This window comes from Phyllostomus hastatus, unplaced genomic scaffold, assembly GCF_019186645.2.
Source record: "Phyllostomus hastatus isolate PE091 unplaced genomic scaffold, TTU_PhHast_1.1 phas_scaffold_501, whole genome shotgun sequence".
In the NCBI taxonomy this organism is placed as follows: Eukaryota; Metazoa; Chordata; class Mammalia; order Chiroptera; family Phyllostomidae; genus Phyllostomus; species Phyllostomus hastatus.
Window position 1 is genome coordinate 45,060,617 of NW_025334033.1, and position 22,182 is coordinate 45,082,798.

The 22,182-nt window shown below is 34.2% G+C and overlaps 1 protein-coding gene across 4 annotated transcripts in view; it reads left to right on the forward strand.

Moving 5' to 3' along the window:
• GPHN (gephyrin) overlaps nt 1–22,182 on the forward strand; it is a 440,641-nt gene that overhangs the window by 213,303 nt on the left and 205,156 nt on the right. For all 4 annotated transcript variants that reach the window (XM_045822936.1, XM_045822937.1, XM_045822938.1 and 1 more), the window contains exons 5-7: nt 7,900–7,994; nt 14,540–14,606; nt 20,830–21,102. In XM_045822936.1, the coding sequence (XP_045678892.1) occupies nt 7,900–7,994; nt 14,540–14,606; nt 20,830–21,102 (435 nt within the window). The remainder of the gene's footprint in view (nt 1–7,899; nt 7,995–14,539; nt 14,607–20,829; nt 21,103–22,182) is intronic.

Genomic DNA, 22,182 nt, shown 5'->3' on the forward strand with positions numbered 1-22,182 from the left:
AGAAATTAAAGAGTTTTTTCAGAGCATGATAAATGTATATGGTATATAATATTATAATACTAGCATTATAAATATTGTGACATTCTTTGAATTAACTAAAAATGCTTTCTATGTAGTGTTAACACTTTAGTTTTTAAGCAGGGTAACAAATATCATTACCCCTTTTTACAAATGAAAAACTGAGAGAAATAAATTTCTGGAAGCATAACAAAAGCTGATATTCACTTAACATGTGAATAATAAAGGATGGTTAGATTATAGGTGATGAACAACAGGCCTGATCATAAAGTGAGAAGTTAGGAGCTCTGAGATCTTCAGAGGAATAAACTGTAGAGGACAATTTATTCACGTGTATACATTTTTAAATCTTTTTAAATAGATAAATTTGGTATTATTTGATTTATTGTTTTTGAACTTTTTTTATTATTGCCTCGTGGAACTTCTGAGTTAAGCTTATCTCAAGACAAGAGACAGATCAAATTTCTTTGCTTTTAGGAAGTACTGTACTCATTTTCCTCTTTCCTCACTGGCCCCTAATTTAAAACTGAGGGTGGTATGAGATGACAAAATGTTATCACCTTGTAATAATAATTAAAATAGAAAGGAGCTGTTTTTGTGGGGGTTTTCTGTCTCTTTTCAGCAATTTTTTCACTTATTTCATATCCTTTGCCTCACCTATTTCTTGTTTCCCTCACTTTGTCACTTGTGCCTGTTGTGGTGAGACTCTAGTTTTGCAGAAAGAGAACCAAACATGGCAATTTCATGTTTCCCAGGTGGATACTTTCTAAAGATTCCAGCAGTGAGAATTGTCACATCTCTGGGCAAAGGAGCAGAGTTTTCTACTTTCTAAAATCAGTTTTCAGTGAGACACTTGCCAATAGTACTTAGAAGCCTAAAGTAGGAGCTTGTTTCTTCTTAATTAAGATGTTTAAGGACAGCCTAAAGTTATATTATTATATGAACATTAAAACTTGCACTGTTTTTAGTAAACCAAGTAATTTATGTATAATCTTTAATACAGTGGAAATTCAACATATAGATTTTTTAGGAAGCTGTTAGATTTCTGCATGTACACTACTAACCTAATATAATATTGAATGCCAATTGTAATTGCAAAATAAAATAAAATAAAATAAAGTAAAATAAAAATCCAGAGTACCTGGAGTAGATAGACTGGGTTATATATTCACCAGTTCACTGGCCAAACAACAGACTTACAGTACCGTTTCAAATGGATCATCTTCCAACTTCATCTTATTTCAGATTTGAGTAACAGGTTATTTCCCCGTTATCTACATACTAACTTTTGAGGAGCATGAATGAATAACATTTTTTTCCTATATAGTTAAAAGACATATAACCAACACCCAACCATAAAAGATAACTTTGTTTTTCACACAGTGCCAAAGCTAAATAAATGCATGTTGCAGATATAAAAATGCTTGTAATCCATTGAAATATCACTATTCTTTCTCATTTACCTGGTGTGAGATATAGAGTAATACTATTTATATAAGTAAAATATAAAGATATGTATTCTTGTGAAATCTCTTCTAAAATATCATTTTTACCTCAGTTCCCTGATTTTTCATATGATAATTTTTTATATTTATTAAATTAATTTTTAGATACAGGAGGAAAATAATGTGAGTAATAACTGCATACAGAAAAAGGTTTTAAAGCTAAGGAATAATCACTGCTGTGTACTGAAGTTGGTTGTTTAACAAGAGTTGGAATCTAAATATTAGCAAACAGGATGAGATTTTTCATAAAATAACTGGTTTATTATAGAAGACATGTTCTCAGTGTCTCAACAATTAGTTTTTACTCTAACATTGAAATAAATAATTTTGTTGAGTCAGACAAATTTGCTGGCTTGCCTTAGGGACCATGTTATACATGAAACACTTACCTTTAAACATTAGAACCCTTCTTAGCACAGTGTTATGTTAATTCAGTGATGCCTTTGGGAGCTGAGATGAACTGTAGAAACAGTAGAATTAACTTGGCATCTCATGCTCATTGGAAAGTATACTTGTATGTTCACAGAATGGAATGGAAGATAAAATTGCCTGCAGTACTTAAACTTTTACTCTTTTTTAAAAATTTTTTATTGTTTTTCAAGTATAGTCTTCTGCCTTTACTCTTTTTTATTTTTGCTTTCTCTCTACATTTATACTTTCTCCTTTAATTTTTTTGTCATAACCAGATTTTATTTAAATATTGTACAACTTTAAATGAAAAACAAAATGAAGTATATCCATTTTGAAAAGCTTTCTGCTTTTTCTAGGAGTGGAAGAAGATGTAAATGTTTAAGAAGGAGGCTAAAACTTCATAGGAAAAAATACATTATCATCAGATCATATTTCCTAAGTAAAACTGGGTTAACTTCCTGTATTTCTCAGTTGCAGCTTCTTATCTACTTAGTCACACTGTTAACGAGACATTGATGTGTTATGATTGATTAAAAGGTGTTTGCAACTAGTATAAAATTAATAAAATCTGCAAATGAATTTTTAATTAATTAGAATAAGTTTAAGGCTACCCTTATAGTAATGTAACTCTTAACTTTCACTCTGCTCTGTTTCTTAAATGAGAGGAGAGAGGAGTAGATTTATATTTGATATTCCTTCAACATTCCTGGGAGTTTCTCATACATATAAGTTTTGTGTATCGTGTCTACATAGTCCTGAGAAAAATTATGTTAAAGATATCATCTGTGTACCATAGGATACTTAAAGGGGCAGGCTCTGAATTGTTATTTTATTATAACCCTTTTTTAAAGTATAAAATTATATTAATGTGTTTGCCCTTTAATGGATAGAGTAAGAAAAATTTAATTGATTGTCATTCAAGTGCTTATTTTTACTAATTTATCTCCTCATTGGGCCTACATTTTGCTTTTATGAAGGATCCTAACATTTATTTCAGTCTACTTTACAAAGTTGACTGTAAGGTGATCATGAAGATTAGATCAAGTAATGCACATTATCATGAATCTACCTTATTACTTCCATCTGCAGTATGTTTTTCAAAGTGTGGTTTTCTGACCAGCATTGTAAGCATAAGCTGGCATTTGTTAGAAATGCAAATTTTGAAATCTAAATCTCTGGGTGGGGCCCATCAATCATTATTGATCAAGACCTCTGGAAGATTCTGATGCACATTTAAGTTTGAGTACCTCTCCTCTGATCATGTCCTATCTTAATAGCTTTACAACATTATTAATAGCCATTAGACAGTGTTTCAAAGATTTTCTTTGTTACTTAAGATTATTTAATCAGCAGAGGGCACTGCAGTAATTATTACAAGGGAATTTTATTAAATCTACAAGTAGTCAAATAACAAGCATGTGAATATTAATACAAATTATGCTCTTAGTAAATGCCTATAAAAACAAGTGAAAGCACTATACTAAGTGCTTTTTTCACAATCACCATGCTTGTAAGGAATTTCTACACATTTACATGTAACTATTGGGTATCCTGGAAACATTTAAACATAATCGTCTGTTAGCAATAACATTTTTTAAGGTCATTTTTCCTGTGAAGTTACAAATGGACCTGAATTTCACTGGCAAGTTCCCCAGCCTATAGAATCATTGTTTATGCACACTTTCTTTTCCCGAAACTTTGAGCAGTCTTTGAAGCATCTTTCTGACTGTAATGTTATCTTCAAAGTGTCAAGGGTAAAATTAAAAGACCACAATAAGTGATTTTACATAGGATGTTGCAACTTTCATAGTTTAGAAAGTGTTTAGAAGTTAAAGATAAAATGTCTAATTTAAAGATAAAAGCTGGATCTAATTAAACTTCATTGTGTTGGACTCTTCTAGTTCAGAAAAGGTTATATCTGAAGAAGGAATATAAATTTCTACTATTGCTCAAGGAAAAAGAATTTAATAATCAAATTAATGATGTATAAGAAAGTAGGAATGTTAAGCTAATTAAGAAAAATGGTTTCAAACTTTTAATGGCATCCTTTTGCCACTGATTATGAATAGTTTACTGATAATGAATAATTGTTATCTACTTAGACAATAATGGCATGGATAACCTTCATTATCTATAGCAAACTAGTGTACATGATTGAAAGGATAAAGCTACATTTGTTAAAACTATTCTTTTGTTTGAACTTTTTAATATCTTAGATCACTTTTTCTTGTTTTATTTTCTTGTTCTTTTTCTTCTAGTTGTGCTTCCCATCTATGGTTTATAGATGCTTTCACCAGCTCTTACTCTCCTGTCTCCTAATTCCCACACCATTTGACCTCCTGTTCCCTTTAGATGTCACTATTTCAGTGTTCTGCTTCCTGCCCCCATTTGCCAACACTCTGAGATTTAGGTTCTTGCTCTCCACTCACTTTTCCTTTACCTTTAGTTATCAACCACTGTTTATAGGTTTGGTTTCTGGATTTTTGTATTAATTCTGTTCCCTAACCAGTATGATCAAAACTGCAAGGATGTAAGGTCAATTGGAAAGTAGAGACATAGAATTGGCATGTATTGAATAACTACTGTGTGCTAGGTGATTTATTTACATCAGTTAGTTCTCGTAAGATGTGGGTATGTTTTATCATTATCTCCATTTTATTCATAATTACATAGAAACTCAGAGAGATCGAATATTTTGTCCTAATGTGCTGAACAACTAAGTGATAAAGCCAGGTTTTAAACCCATATTGGTTTGCTCATTCATGAATTCTTTTATTCAACAAAATTTATTGAGTATACATACCACATGTTGAATATTGTGCTAGATGCTGCAATACATCCAGCCTGTTTTCTTATGGACCTTAACTAGGTAGTGGCATTGTATGGTGATCTCACTGCTATACCAAACAGCTTAAGAGGAAGAGAAAATAAAAAGGAAGTAGAAGGTTCCAATGTTTTATGGAAAATATATATTTGACCTAGATGTGAGAAAGGCCTAATTTGTGCATTACTTAGGGATACCCCATAGAAAAGGCTGGTGTGTATCTAGTCCCAAAGAGTCTGACAATCTCTATCACCACTGTCAGCACTAATGCCTTTTAGTGACATCACACAATATATATTTTCCTTTTCTGTTCTAAAAATACAAGATTTATGTCTATAAGCCAAAATTCTCTAGAAAGTCTTCAGAAAGAACTGTCCTCCCTAAATTATGTTTGGAAAAAGATGAAGACCTCTGTGTAAAGAATATATAAAGTTAATTAATCCATCCATCCACTATATATATGGCTTAAAAATAATTAAGATGATGTACCCACATATATAAAACATAACTTTTAATAAGATAAATATGGAAAATAAGACAAAGAAAAATAAGGTGAAATTAGGTTGTGTTCAGGAAGCCTACTAAAAAGGTGTCTATGAATTTGGCTCTGTCCTCAAGGGTAACTTTTTTTTTTTTACTGTTGTTCTATTACAGTTTTCACAATTTCCCCCCATTGCTCTCTCCTGCCCACCTATCCCACAGTCAGTCCCCACCCTGTTGTCCATGACCATGGATCATTTATACCTGCTCCTTGACCAGAACCTTCCCCTTCTTTTCCCTCTATCTCCCTCCCCACTCCCTGCCCTCTGGTCACTTCATTCACAAGCCACATGATTTTTAAAAAAAATATTGGTATCACGGAAAAGAACCCATTTCTAGTTGTGACACTTAAGAGGAACTTTCTCCTGTAGATTCTCTCCTAAAGCAAACCACAATGTGGTAAACAGTAGCCTCAAATACTTTCTAATATAAATATGCATTTCACTGAGACAGTTCATTGGCTTCAATTGCATGCCACAGAAGAAACATCCAGTAAAACAATTATTTGAAAAGTGAGATGAGGCATTACAGGTAGTCCACTGTGATCTGGCCAAATCCAATTGTATATTTTAGAGCAGGGGTATCAAATTCATTTTCACCAGGGGCCACATCAGCCTTTCAGTTGCCTTCAAAGGGCTGAATATAATTTCAACTCCTTAACAGTTAAAGGAGTAGTTACATTTATACAGTCCTAAATTATTTTGGCCCTTTGAAGGCAGCCTTGAGGCTGATGTGGCCCCCAGTGAAAATGAGTTTGACACCCCTGTTTCAGAGTCTCTAGAAAATTTAGTCAATTATATCCCTTTTAGGTAGTTTTCAAATATAATTTGCCAATTGAGTTTTTTATGTACTAGGTGACAGTGAGTTTGCACACTCTTAAATGTTCATTATCATTAATGTAACATCAATGTGTAGAATTATTCCTATAACATAGTAGGTACCCTAATAACTAATATAGAGATGGATAAATATTTCATCCATCTATTTAAGTGAAAGACTTCCTCTCAGCTATATGTTGATATTTTCTTCCCTTATCCTTAAAGTATGCTACTATACTTTGGAATACATCATTATATCATGGAAATGGTGTTTCTTACCAAGATACCTCAAAATCATACCAAGTAGATTGAATTTGGAAAACAAGGGACAGATTCTGCATAAAGCTAGCTTGACAGTTTTTAACTATATTTTTAAAGGAAGGTAATCAACTCCGAAATTTAGGAATTTAGAATTTCCTTTTGTCCTGCCTTCTGGCCCTCTATTTTTAAAGCACATTTTATTGAGAAGAATTTTGGTAGTGTTAATTTTCCTTTAAAATTTTCAGGAGGGGAATTTAGGGGGTGGAAGGATTGAGCATAAAGGAAAAAGGACTCATGGACATGGACAACAGGAAAGTGATTGCCAGGGGGAGGGGGATAAAGAGGCTAAATAGTAATGGATAAAATATAATAAAGATTTTATTTTTAAAATTCTGCCATTGTTAAGTGTTGTAGATTACATCAACTGTAGTAGTCCTTTATTCTGTGTAATTTTAAGGGATATACTAATTTACATCATCTTAAAAGCTTATTCATAATATCAACTGACTTCTAACACATACTTGAGGTAAAATTACTGCTTTGCCCAGTCCTCAACCAAAATTTCTCCCAGAGCTACAATCTTATTTAGGAATATCTTTACTTCTAATTAAATATTGAAATATGAACCTTTCCCTCTGTTACTCTCTAATTTACTTTTTGTTTTATTTGCATTTTTTCTTATGTACTAGAACATTTTACCAATTTCATTTTTTATCACCTCCAAGTATTAAAATCTATATTTATAGAAACAGAGGATTAGAAATTGATTAAATCATATATTTCACTCCTAAGTTTTAACCAAAATCATATATTTACCATCACAGAATAATAAATATAGGCCTATTTTGGTTCACCTTTAGAAAATGAAATTTTCCTATCTCCTTAATTAGCTTATCCCAGGTTTAAACACACTTGTCTGAAAAATGCCCTTTCTCAAAACTTCTATTATATGATTAAAGCCTATCACTTTATTCATTATTGTTAAAACAGTTAATTTATATTGAAGATATGGAATCCGGAGCTTTTCTTCTACCCAATACATGGGAAATGTTGACTGGTGACTTTTTGAGTTCCTTTTCATTATATCATAAAATTAGAGCTAGGAGAGATACAAAATAATCTCAGGTTTTCATGGACTAATTATTTCAAGAGTAATTGACCAAAAAAAATTACCCAGATTTCTTATCCTATGAAAATCTGTTGTGCTATTATAGCAGTCTGATACTTCCTTTTAAAATTTAGGTTATTAGGCAATATCAGACTTTTATCAAATACTTCTGAGTTGTAAAGGATAAGAAAGGTCTGCTAATATAAATGACACCACCCCCACCGTGTCCTGGTCCTGAGCTCTTATTCAGTGGTCCCAAAGGACTGAGTCTTGATGCCTTAAAAAAAATGTTTGAGGATCTACAAAGAATGACTTATAGAAAGCATGGTTTATAATTTGAAGTTAATTTTACTACTCTGCATTCCTTCTTTTTGGCTAATTTCACTCAGTTTACTATTTAATCTTTAATTACAGGCCACAAAAGAAGTAATAGAACGGGAAGCGCCAGGGATGGCCCTGGCAATGCTGATGGGATCACTTAATGTTACACCTCTGGGCATGCTCTCTAGGTAAGAAAGTCACCAACATGTTACAAGGAAAATTAATTCCATACCACTGGTCACTACAATAGACTGACAAGCACAAGAACCTTGAGTTGTAACACTTAAGTTTGCCCTATTTGTTCCCCAGAATTAAAAGTCTTAGTATTCTGTCCAGTCAAATCTTGGCCATAGTTTCTTTTAAATTCCTTTTTATTTTCATATTATATTTAAAGTTTTAAAAAGTATTATATTACTGCTAAAAGTTGTCAATACTAACCCAGAGGAGAGTCCAGTTTATTAAGATGTAAAATTATTCTTTTTTGTGATTATCTGCAATCATTAATATTTATTAACTGTCATTAAATCCTAATTTAATAAAACTAAGCAGTAGAGTTTTATAAATAAGTTGTTTTCATAAGTTAGGAACTTTTATTCCAGTTTTTAACTAGAGATATTAACATGTAGATCATGACAAAAGCTCAATTAATGATTTATTATTATTATATTAAATTAGTATATTTAAATACGTGCCTTTGTTGACATAGATGTTGAGATCCATCCTCAGTCTGATTTTTTAGTTACTTATTGGTTATTATTTTAGCAACTGTTAGATTAAAATTCCCTTTAATGATGACAACATATATTGTTTAAGTTAAAGACAGAACTGTCAACTTAGTGAGAATCTATTGATTTAATAACTTGATTAAATAGACAGTTGACCTCAGAGCAACCTAAATGCACAGCAACTTTAAAATTTAAACATTTCATAATTATTATTTATAGCCATGTGTTGATCCTGTGTGCAATATGAATATAAAAGTAAATATATGCATTTAATGCTTAGGATATGAGTCATAATGCCCATTCTGTTGCTTGGACTAAGTTTATATCCCATTAATGGCAGCCAGTTGAAGCATAGCCACTAGGAAATGTGAATGATCATTAGATACTGTATTTCCTTTGCTCCCACTTGCCCTATATTGTAACATTTTATTTTAGTAAGAGCAAAAGTAGAATTAAAGTAGAAGGGTAGAGTTTTAAATTTAGAAGTCCATGCTGATCTTTAAGGAGCTCATATTGATTTTTTTTATTGTTTGTTTTTTAACCCTTTCTCATATTACCTACACATGAATTCAAGGGGTCACCTTTGATCCCTTTTCTCTATGGACTTAAGTGTTGTGATCTTTGAACATAGAAGGCTCTTTTTGGCATACAAGACATAAAGTCAAGAAAGACAAACTTTTTTATTGTTAATTCTTTCATAATAAAAATTCTAAGTTAGCACACATGGTAATGCTCTATTTGCCAGGCCCCATATTAACCATTAGGGATACTAAGGATAGAAAAAGAAATAAGGTCTGGCCCTTACCTTAAGGATCCCACAGTTAACGTGGAAAACTTGTTCTTTGCATCTGTTGAAGTAACTCTTTAAATTGACTATAGCTTTCTTGATCTATTATAAAAATATTACTTTTTGTGTTATTGAAAGATTTCCAGATTAATTTCTTCCTACCTTTTGAATCTACATAATTACTAAGCACTAGACTGCTGAATAAGTGGAAAATTAATCAGCATGAGCTGATTCTAAGTACTTTGTATAAGCTCATCATCTTTATACTGAAGGCTTTGAAAATTAAAACATACAAAGAAGGGTAACAGATTCCACTGACTTTTCTTTTTGTTCATTGCTGACTTAAATGAGAGTTTTCACAGATTTGAAACAGATAATAGTCTACATGAATTATAGAAAAGGGAATTATAGAATATTTCCATGAATGTTCATTTTTTGTGCTTTTTAAAGCTTTTTTAAAATTTCACTCCTAAAACAGCCATGATTCGATTGATGCTTTCTTTCTATGGCATTTTTACCTCATATGTGATTTGGGCTTTGTACATGCTACTATTATAACACATGCTATATTGCAATTATTTACTTACTTGTCTATATTACCTAGTTTGTATAAAATCCTTAAGGACAAGAGCTTTATCTTATTCATTTTTATGTCCTCAGCCCCCCAAAACAACTTTTGACACATAGTAAGTACTCAAAAAATGTTTATTGTTATGGTTGCTATTGATAAATCAATATTTCATTTTAATTCTAACAGAATTTTTTTGAGGTAATGTATCATGTTGGTGCCTTGCATTCCTGTTTTTATCTCTAGAGAGCAGAGTTAAATAATAACTCTAAATTCACCAAATCTGTTTCAAATCATTTTTATCTACTTGATTACTTAACGTTCTACAGGTTTTCTGTGCAAGTAAGTTGGGAAATAATATCAAGTAATGGTTAAGAGCATAATGTCTGAAGTCAGACAGGTGACTTGGGTTCTATTCTGGCTCTACTAACTAGCTATTTAACATCTTTTTTGTTTTTTCATCTGTATAATGAGGATGTTAATAATACCAATCTTCTTTGGATTAAATGAGTGAATCCTTGTAAAGTGCTTAGAATAGCAACTGATTTATAATGTCTTATTTAAGTGTTAATCATTGTTGTGTTGTTATTGACTGAGACTTCCAGTTCTTAGACAAATCTGCTGGAAAGATCTTCTAATAGCTTTCCTTCATCTGAAAACACCTTTTTCTTACCTTCATTTCTGAAGTATATTTTCAGTAGGTAGAGAATTCTGGATTGATAGTCCTTTTCTTTCAGCACATATTCCTGCATATTCAGCTCCATGATTCCTACCAAAACTTAAGCGATTCAGAGAAAACAATACTAATAAGGGAAGTTATAGCTAGAAATGCTTACATTTAAGAAGAAAGATTTCAGAATAACTGCCTAACATTACAACTTAAGAAACTAGAAAAAGAAGAATAAACAAAACCCAAAGCTAGCAAAAGGAATAAAATAATAGAGATTAAAGCAGAAATAAATAAAATAGAAAATCAAAAACACTACAGAAAAAAATGAACTAAACCAAATATGGGCCTTCAAAAAGATCAACAAAATTAACAAACTTTGCTATATTGACTAAGAAAAAAAGAGGTGTAAACTACTAAACTCAGAAATGAAAGTGGGTACATAACTATCATTTCTCCAGAAATAAAATGATTATAAAAGACTACTATGAACTACTATTGTATGCTGGTAAATTAGATAACCTAGATGAAATGGACAAATTCCTACAAACACAAAGCCTAGTAGATTGAATCACAAAGAGATAGAAAATCCAAATAGCTCTATAAGATTTATAACTAGTAAGGAGATTGAATCAGTAATCAAAAACCTCCCAATAAATAAAATGCCTATATCAGATGGCTTCACTAAATAATTCTACCTAACATTTTTTTAAAATGGACACTAATCCTTCTCAAACAGTCCCCAAAATTTGGAAAGGGAATACTTCCTAACTAATTCTATGAGGCCAGCATGATCCAGATAAGAAAGACAGACAAAAAGTACAAGAAAACTACAGACCAATATTCCTTATGAACATTGGTGCAAAAATATTCAACAATATACTAGAAAAACAAATTCAGAGGCATTTTAAAAGAATTATGCACTATGTCCAAGTGGAATTTATCTTTAGAAAGCAAGGATAGTTCATCATACAAAAAAAACAATCAATGTAACATACTACAGTTACAGAATAAAGGGTAAAAAAACACTTGAGCATCTCAGTTGATACAGAAAAATCATTTGACAAAACTGAGTATGTGTTCATGTTAATGACACTTAAAAAACTGCAAATAGAAGGAAACCACCTTACCATAACAAAGGCCTTATGTATATATTTCCCAGAGCATTCTACACATTCAGTGCAACCCTTATCAGAATTTCATGGCATTTTCCACAGAAATATAACAAATAATCCTAATGGAACCACAAAAGAGGCCAGATAGCCAAAGTATCTTTATAAAAAGAAAAATCACTTCCTTATTTCAGACTATATTACAAAGCCATAGTAATCAAGACAGTATGGTATCAGCATAAAAACAGACACACAGATAGGTGGAACAAAATAGAGAACCCATAAATAAATACACATATATATGGCCTACTAATTTAAGGCAAAGGGACCAAGAATATACAGTGCGGAAAGGATAGTCTCAATAAATGTTGGGAAGACTGGATGGCCACATGCAAAAGAATGAAATAGGAACACTATCTTACAACATAACACAAAAATCAACTCAATATGGATTAAAGACTTGAATGTAATACCTGAAGCTATACTCTTAGAAGAAAATATTAAGAATAAGATCCTGAACATCATTTTCAGCACTACTTTTCTGGAATTGACTTCAAAAGCAAAGCCAATAAAGCAAAACCACCAAGCAGGACATCAAACTGAAAAGCTATGCAGCAAAGGAAACCATTGACAAAATAAAAAGGAAATCTACAGAATGGGAGAAGATATTTGCAAGTAATATATCTTGATAAAAGGTTAATATCAAAGATAAATATAGAAGATATAGAATCATGAAACTAAGTTTAAAAAAATCAGATTTATAAATTGGCAGAGAATCTGAATACACATTTTTCTAAAGACATCCAGATGGCCAATAGGTACATGAAAAGATAGTAGATATCGTTGATCATTACAGGCATGCAAATCAAAGCCACAATGAGTTATCACCTCACACCTGTTAGAATGTCTATTATCAAAATACAAGTGATAACAGCAACATGTGGAGAAAAGGGAACCCTTTGTATACTGTTGGTGGGGATAAATGTAATATGGTTCAGCCAGAATGGAAAACAGTGTGAAGATTCCTCAGAAATTAAAAATAGAGGTACCATATGATCCAGCAATTCTACTTTCATGTATTTATCCAAAGGAAATGAAATCACTGTCTCAGAAAGATACCTGCACCCCCATGTTTATTGGATGATTATTTACAATAGCTCAAACATGGAAAGAACCTAAGTGTCCATTGATAGGGACATTTTCAGCCATGATTTGTTCTTTATCCATTCATCTATCAATGGCTGAAAATGTCCCTAACTTGGGGAAAGGGATACACACACACACGTGTGGGTGTGTGTGCGCGCGCGCGGGCGCATAATGAAATATTACTCGGCCGTAAAAAAGGAAATCCTGCCACTTGCAACAACATGGATGGGCCCTGAAAGTATTTGCTAAGTGAAATAAGTCAAGACAAGACAAATACTATATAATCTCACATGTGGAATCTAAAATAACCAGACCCATAGACACAGAGAGCAAGTTGGCAGTTGCCAGAGTCAGGGATTGAGGAGTAGGTGAAATGGGTGAAGGTGGTTAAAAGGTACAGTCTTCCACCTATAAGATACATAAATCCTGGGGATTATAGTTAATAATATCATTTTGTATGTTTGGAAGTTTCTGAGAGAATAGATTGTAAGAGTTCTCATCACAAGAAAAAAATTGTAACTATAGTTATGGATGTTAACTAAATTTATTGTGATAGTCACAATAAATTTATTGCAGTAGATACATATATCAAACCATTATGTTCCACACCTACAGCTAATGCAATGTTATTTGTCAATTAAATCACAATTGAAAACAAAATAATATGAAAAGTTAAAAAAAAAGCTGTCAGCTCTTCTCTTTGTGAATAGGAAAATTTAAAAAATCAAAATAGATCATTTTAGGTTATTTTAGAAAGTGAAGTAGTTAAGGAATAAACTCAACCATAGAAGTTTAGGAAAATTATTTTTACATGACTTTTTCAATCTTAGCTGTGCAGTTTTAGAAATAGACTGATCTAATCAATACCTTTGATGCAAGTGATGAAAATGAGATGTTGCCAGGTTAAAGTAACACAGGCAGCTGTTGGTAGAGCATGATTCCAACTCATGGAGTCCTTCAACTCTTATCTCAGTTTTCCAGTGTTTCCCTACTGTTTATGTTTCTAATGTAAACCACTTGGTTTAAAAGTAGCCTGGAAATTTACAGTGATTTCTGAAAGACCTTTTACATTAAATTGACTGTTTATCAGTGGATCTGTTAACAACTGAGTTCACCAAACTCTTCCCCACTGCCCTTCATTTGTGAGACACATTATTTTGCTTTAAAACTTACTGACTTCTGGAGAAGAGCTCACATGTCTCATTTAGCTCTTGAGTGCCTTATGGGTTAGATTTTTAAACATAAATATTATTATGCTAGTCATTTTTAATACCCTGTGTCATTAAAATCATTTTATTTTAATTTTGGAGGTGGAGGGATTGAGAAAACTGGAAAAAGAACTCATGGACATGGACAACAGTGTGGTGATTGCAGGGGGCAAGGGGATATGAGGGGACTAGATGGTAAAATCTCACACCTGTATGAGATATGAAGAACCTGAAGTTAGAAGAAAAAGATAATTTGATCATTATTTCTTTAAAGTGGCTTTAATTTATTCTGATTCCATGTTCAGCACATATTTCCCATCTACCACACTAACTGTTATTGCAAAAACCTCAGGCAGATTTCCCAATTTGGATAGCAATTGGTGAGTCTCTAGCCACAACGATTTTATTTCTAAAACAGTTGTTCACATGTACAGTACAGTGATTGATTTTTGTTGAATGTGTTTAAACCAACAATACATTGCCATTTAGTATTATTCATCAAGTTTCTCCTTCCTTTCAGACCTGTGTGTGGAATCAGAGGGAAAACTCTCATAATTAACTTGCCAGGTAGCAAGAAAGGATCTCAGGTAAGAAACCTTGAGAAATGTATGGTTTAGCGTACAGAGTTTTGGTCAGCTGTGACAGTTAGCCAACCAATAAGTTGGAGTACGCCACAACCCTACCCTCACTTCTGACACCAATTGCAATTCAGTGCATTTCCAAAGCCACTGTCAGTTTCAATAATTCACTAAAAAGACTCACAGAACTCACTGAAAGATGGTATACTCATGGTTATGGCTTGTTACAGGGAAAGGATACAGATTAAATCAATCAAGGGAAGAAGTAGAGGAGAATTACCAAATGGGAGCTTCTGTTATCCTTTCCCTGTGGAGTCCTGAAAGTATCAAGCTCCTGGTATCAATGTATAACAACCCAGTGAATACTGCCAATCCGGGAAGCTTCAAACCTTTAGTGTCCAGAGTTTTTACTGGGGCTTATCACCTACTGCTCATATGGCTGACCTTTCGTCTCTAGCCCTTCCCAGAAGTTGGATTGATACCTTTAATGTCCAACACTTTCCAGAGGCAAAACTGATACCACATTGCCCAAAGCCCCCCACAAAAAATAACACTGTTAAACTGTCTGATGGTCAAATCCCCAGTACAAAGATGTTCCTATCACATCTCAGATACTGAGGGCAAAAACCAGACTCTCTTTGAATAAGGTTAATTCTTTATTAGACAAGCTACCCCCTGGCCTTTGGCCAGTGCTGTATCTTATAGCAAAATGGTTGTATTTGTCTGGCTGGACATCTTTATTGACTTCAGCATTTTTATTATAGACACAAAAACAGTGTAAGTATGAATATGCCTAAGATTTGGAAAAGCCAGTGTGGGGTTGGGATAGATTTAGAGAAACAGCTAATCCATCTTTTATAGCTATTACATACATTTTCATATTTTTGTACTGATTTACTACCTTGATCTACTATTTATAGTTTATGATACATTCACATAAAACTGTTTATCATAGAAATTATGCATAGAAATTAGCTGTCTTGCTCAGGCCAGTCATTTTCCTTTGGTATTACATTTTGAGGAGGCTTTAACTCAGTTTCTTAGTGCATATAACCACAATATCAGTTGTATAATCTTACTGAACTGTCAGTATTATCACATAACACAGTATAGTAGTATAAACAGTGTGGAAAATGAGAGTCAGAAGATACTGGTGTGCATAACTGGATTTCTACATACACATTAACAGTTAGCCTAGTCTATCATCATATCATGTGACAAAAATGCCTCCCAGAATGATGCTACTCAGGTTTAAGGCTTGGCATGCTCCTAAAGCAATAGTCTCAACAACATATGGTGTTTCCCTTTCTGGTATCTGTTACAACTGAGCTAAGAAACAACATCATCTCTTGTTTTAAACCTCTTTTGATACATCGATATAATATTGTATTTCCCTCATTGTATAATCCATTTATTCATTCATTAACTTTTAGCTATCATTTCTTCTCTCCATTTATACCCAAACTTTTCCTTTGAAAATCTTTAAATGAGACAGTTGATTTGGTCACTGTGCAATCCAGATTGCCATCAGTAATACTTGTTTAGCAAGTGCCTCCCACCGAGTTCATTTCCATTCATAGAAGGTAGGGTTACTCAGGTACAGAACTAATAGACACTCAAAGTTACAGCCCTGGTCCTAGAGGTTCTACATCTGGTAGAAGAAAAAATTTGAGGTGATGTGGGAGAAAAAAGTATAGTCCTAAAGTAAAAAGTATATCCTAAGAGCATCCTCCCCCAGTCCTCACTTCCCCAGAAAAGTAGAGGAATCTGTCTAGTGGGGACTGTCCCTTGGCCTCCCTCATGTTGAATGTGATCACACACCAATGAAGGTGTGTACACCAGCCCTTCATGTCTTTATCTCCTCCCCTTTGAGATAACCAATATTTCAGTTGTCCATTCAAATTTTCTATCAAATCATTGCTCTGTAGATGAAAGTGTGTTCCTTGGTATAATGGTCATTGACGCAATATCTTCTGTTCTAATCTTTTCATAGTACACTGAGCATTTGTATCTACCTATGGTTAAGCAAAGCCCACTCTAGAGTAAGTGTCTATTCCTGTTAGGACCCATTTGTAGCCTCCAGGAACTACTGGCATCAGGCCAACTTGCTAGCTGTGTGCAGGACCTTCCCCTTGTGGGATCTTCTGCATAGCCCTCTGCCATCTCTGTCTCTCTTGTTAGCAGACAGAACAGTTCTTGTTGGCATTTTGTGTCTCAGAAAGTGCAAGGGGAATATATCTACATTCATCCCATCTCTGAAGCCCCCTAATGTCCACTGATCTCGTGGGCCCAGGTAGCCATTTCAAGAAGCACAGCGACATCTGCTCACCAGTTCCAATCAGTTTTTAATTCTGGAAGGGGGTTCTTTTGATGGGCACTAACATATTCTACTTTAATATACCCCTTGCATTCCCAGAGTGATTCCTATATAGCCATGTCCCATACAGGAATCCCTTTAGTAGACCAGTTTTCCATTGTCCTTCAGCCTGACCATATGGCCAGGCCATTAGACACTTCCCATGAGTCAATAAAAACCCAAACATAGGGCCAAACATCATGCAGTTCAGCCCATCGAGCTGATTTGTTTTTACCTTCTTCAATCAGAGTGGCGGCCTTCCAAACAGGATGCTGTCCCTTCACCTTGGAATTGCCATCCATAAATCAAGCAGCTCTTTGTTGATCAATAGAAAGCTGTTTATAGGGCACCGCCTAAGTGGCCCAAGTGGCCATAGGATCCAGCAGCTCCTCAGGTGGTTCCGAAGTCGGCCCTAGGTGAAAAGAGGCTACCTGCTCGTGAGTACCTCCTTGCATTCTCCTGGTAGCATGATCCTATATCCACCATTTCCATTTTATTATGGAATTCTCCTGGGCATTGCCTTCCCCATTAGAGCATTTCTCTGCCATTACCTAAGACATTATGGATATTTCAGGTTTCAAGATTATATTATTTTATATCTGTCAATAATAAGAGAAGTCTCAAAGTTCAGTAACAAGCTAGTAATTGCCTTCTCAAATAGAAATTTTCTGGTCCAAAATCCCAGCAGTTGTTGCTGGGTGGCACTCACATGTTTTTGCCATAAGCCCCAGTTTGCACTCCACTCAGGGCTCTTGTACAGCAAATTAATGACCTTTGTGGGCTGAAACAATCTTACTGATTCCCACTTAGCATATCCAATCTATATTGGTGGAAGAGTGGATTCACATGCCTTGTTTTATAATACTAAGTAGGGGAAAAGTTCTCCAAATACAATATCCATTCCCATAATACATTCAAGTAAAGGATATTCACCTCACAAAAAGTTCACTGTATAAACATTCTATTTCATCCAAACTTTTACCTTAATTCCTATTTCATTCCTATATCCTCTCAAATTAATAGTATCCCTTGTTAGGACTTCAGTAGGTTTTAGAATCACAGTACATGGACTCCCATATCAAAAAGTTCCCCCAAAATCTCTTCTTCATTCCCTGACCATTTTACTCATTTTTTGTGCATACGGCCTTGGATTTCTAGGCCTGCATTGGGCCAAGGGACCCAGACTCTTTGTCTCGGTTTAGATATGGGACCATCACTTTAAATGATTCAAGGTGAGGTTTCTTACAGTCATCTTTGCCTGTTAGCTTTTTAAATATTTCTAAACTCAGGTCAGTAGAGATTTGTTTAGGATTCAAAGCCCTCATATCAAACCACAAGGACCTCATATTAAACCCAGTGACCATAGTCACCAGGAAAACAGAGACACTTCTATCAGGAGACCAGCAAGTGCTCCCAGCTGTTTACTCAACCCACAACAGTGCTACATTAAGACCTTTGTTTTGCCCCCATCAGTGCTCACTTTATTAGCCTTTTCATTTTTGTTTCTTTGTTTAATTATATTCATTGGGGTGACATTGGCTAATAAGATTATATAGGTTTCAAGCGTACAATTCATAATACATCTCTATATTGCATTGTGTGCCGACCACGCAAAGTCAAATCTTCTTTAGTCACCATATATTGGACCCCTTTACCCTTGACTACCTCCCACCCCCTTTCCCCTGATAACCACCATACTGTTGTCTGTGTCTAAGGAATTTTGTTTGTTTGTTTCTTTGTTTGTTCATTTGTTGCTTTCAGTTTTATATTCCAGTTATGAGTGAAACCATATGGTTCTTCTTAACTTTTTCTGTCTGACTTATTTTGCCAAGCATGATATTCTCAGTTTCCACCCTGCTAAGACAAGTTCCTTGTATCTCTCATTCTCTTTCTCCATTCTCTTATGAATCATTCTAACTTTATTCACTATTTATTGCTTCAACCTAACTTTTTTTCCTTTGGAAGCAGCTCTGAGGCTACCAACTATATATATCAGACCAGCCAGAATTTCAGCTTGGCTCAGCCTCAGGATCCACCCAGCATTCTCCCTTACATTAATTTTGGCTAGCACAGATAACAGTAACCAAGGGATTGTATATGTACCTTGTTTCTTGTTATTTTGCATTTATTTATGCATCCAATGGCACAACTCCTTAGGAGTTGAATCTTTCATTTTGAAATTCCATTGCTAACTTTTATCTTCAATAACTAATCACAGCACAGCTGTGTTTCCATTCTGTGGGTGAACCTGTGTTCATTCAGGCTCTAAAGAGTCATTATTCCTCACTCTCATCCTTCCTCCTCCCAGATCACATGTTTCATGCATCAGAGTCTTTCTAGTAAATGCCACTTCTAACACCAATTGTAGGGAGTATTGGCCAACTGCATAAGTTAGCCAACTACAACGATGGAACACTTCACAAGATTGCCCTCACTTCTGACACCAGCTGCAATTCAAGGGATTTCTGAAACCACCCTCAGTTTTAATAATTCAATAGAAGGACTCACAGAACTTCCTGAAAGCTATTATTCTCATGGTTACAGTGTTTTACAGGGAAAGAATACAGATTGAAATTAGCCAAGGGAAGAAGTCTAAAAGAGGTACCAAATGAGAAACTTCTGGTCATCCTCTCATTGCCTTCTCTCCGTAATATAAGAATATACACACTGAGTATTGCTAGCTAGGTACTCTCACTTTTGCCTCTGGTGTCTAGACTTTTTATTGGGACTTGATCACATATTGTGCACATAGCTGACATTTAGCCCTTTCCAAAGGCAAAACTGATGACTTTACTGTCTAGTTCCTTCCAGAGGCAAAAGTGATATATTTCCCTAAGCCCTCATAATAAACCACATTGTTACACTGTCCAGTAGCTAAAGCCCTAGGCTTTTAGAGAGAGGAAGGGAGAGAAAAAGAGAGAAACATCAATCAGTTGCCTCCTATACATACCCCAACCAGTGATCAAACCTGCAACCTAGATATGCACCCTGACTATGAACTGAACCCACAAACTTTTGGTGTATGGGACAATGCTCCAACCTGCTGAGCACCTGGCCAGGGCACAAAGATTATTCTGTCAAGCACGACATTCCAAGGAACTAGAGACCAACTCCCAAAGTCTGAGTGTAAAAGCCAGACCTCCTTTTGGTTAAGGTTAAATTCTTTTTTATACAGTCTTTATCAGTAAAGTGATTGAGTCATACAAAGAGATCAAAATATTGGGCACACTTTCACATTGTCCAGTAACCCTACATGAACTTAAGATACGTCTTTACAGATAACATTTTAAGGTAAGTTACTTAAATGTAAAAGAGAAAGGCCGCTGCTCAAACATGTTCCCCAAACATATCTGGTCCTATGTTCTAATGTTAATGTTCTCACCTATTCTCTTTTTGGTGATATATTATTAATAGTGAGCAGCTGAGCAGAAGACTGTGTTGACTTCAATGCAGTGTTCTGTACAAAATTATATCTAACGTTGCCTAGCTATGCCTTGTGATGATAGTCAGAACTTGAGATCTCTGAATAAAATAGTTCCATCCTCAATTGGTTTGTTATAGTGCTCTGCTCTAATTAGAAAGATGAAAACTGTTTTTCCCACAATGTATCTTTAAACCCCAAAGTTGCATAAAAAGTGTTTTAAATGTACTGTTTGCTTATATAGTACTATAGTTCTTCAGAGAATACTGTAATATATGCCATACTTACTTCATATTTCATATTACAACAATAATGCTTTAAGACTGCTTAATAATACTCAAGATTTATTCTTAAGACTGATAAAGAGAAATACAATTCCAAAGTCACAAATAAATTTGATTGCTTCCATTTTATATGCCTACAAAAGTACTTCATTTTTTTCCTCTTGCATACAGGAATGCTTTCAGTTCATACTGCCAGCTCTACCTCATGCCATTGATCTTTTACGTGATGCCATTGTAAAAGTAAAGGAAGTACATGATGAACTTGAAGATTTACCTTCCCCACCACCTCCTCTTTCCCCTCCTCCCACAACTAGCCCTCATAAACAGACAGAAGACAAAGGGGTTCAATGTGAGGAAGAGGAAGAAGAGAAGAAAGACAGTGGCGTTGCTTCCACAGAAGACAGTTCTTCATCACATATAACAGCAGCAGCTATTGCTGCCAAGGTAAGCCTGCTGAGAGACTCAAAGATCTAAAGGACCCACAGGTAAATGTACTGATTTCATCAATCTTCCCATGCCATCATTCCCTAAGTTTAAAATCTCTTCAGTACATCCTTTATAAAGAACTGGGATACTCTCGACACTCCAGAGCTATGTTTCTTCCACAATGTAGAGTCCTTGAACACATTGAAGGATGTTCTGAGTTCTGAGGCATTAAAGATACTGCTGGTACAGTGAAGTAATAGCTGCAATAATAAGCAATGTGACATTGAAGAACTCTTTGGAGGTGTCATTTTTATTATCATACTAAATATACAATGTTCATAAATTCAAAACATCAAATATTGACCAATTCTTAAAACAATAGCAAACTGAAGGTAGGAGACCTTAGATGATTGAAGAGATTAGTTAAAAAGGAAATAAAGGCTGTTTAATATAAGGCTTTTCAGCAATTAACTAAGCAGTTATTTAAATATAACTTGACACAAATTACCACAGTGGTGTAGAGAGGAAATGGATATAAGGTATTTTCATTTTAATTTAATAAAGCACTAGTGTTAGGATAGTATCAAAGTATTAAAACTTCTTTTGGGGAAATTCTGGGAGTAGAGTACCATAAGGTACTTGAATAAATTTGGTCATCTTAAAACCATAGAACATGATTTATATTATTATGCATACCTAGTATAATCCACCCAGTATGCTTTAAAATCATCAGGAAATAACATACCACTTCTGGGAATAATGACTGTTTATTGATTGAAAGCATACAGATTGAAAATCTAATTGCCATTTTAAGTAATTCCTAAAGTTTTATGGATCATCCAGATATTTTGGTTATGATGATAGCATGAGGGTTTTGTTTCGTAACATACAGATTATAAAGGATCATAGAGATCCTTTTGAAGTGTCCATTCAGATAACCAGTAGATGATTCTTTCACTGAAGACCAGGTGATTCTATCTCCAGACCTATTTATTGATCCATTAAGTTCTTACTTAAGGCTAGTATTTAAGTTGTGAGGTTTGTTTTGTTTTGTTTGTTTTTATGGAACTTATTGGTAAATTAGGTACATTTAAAAAT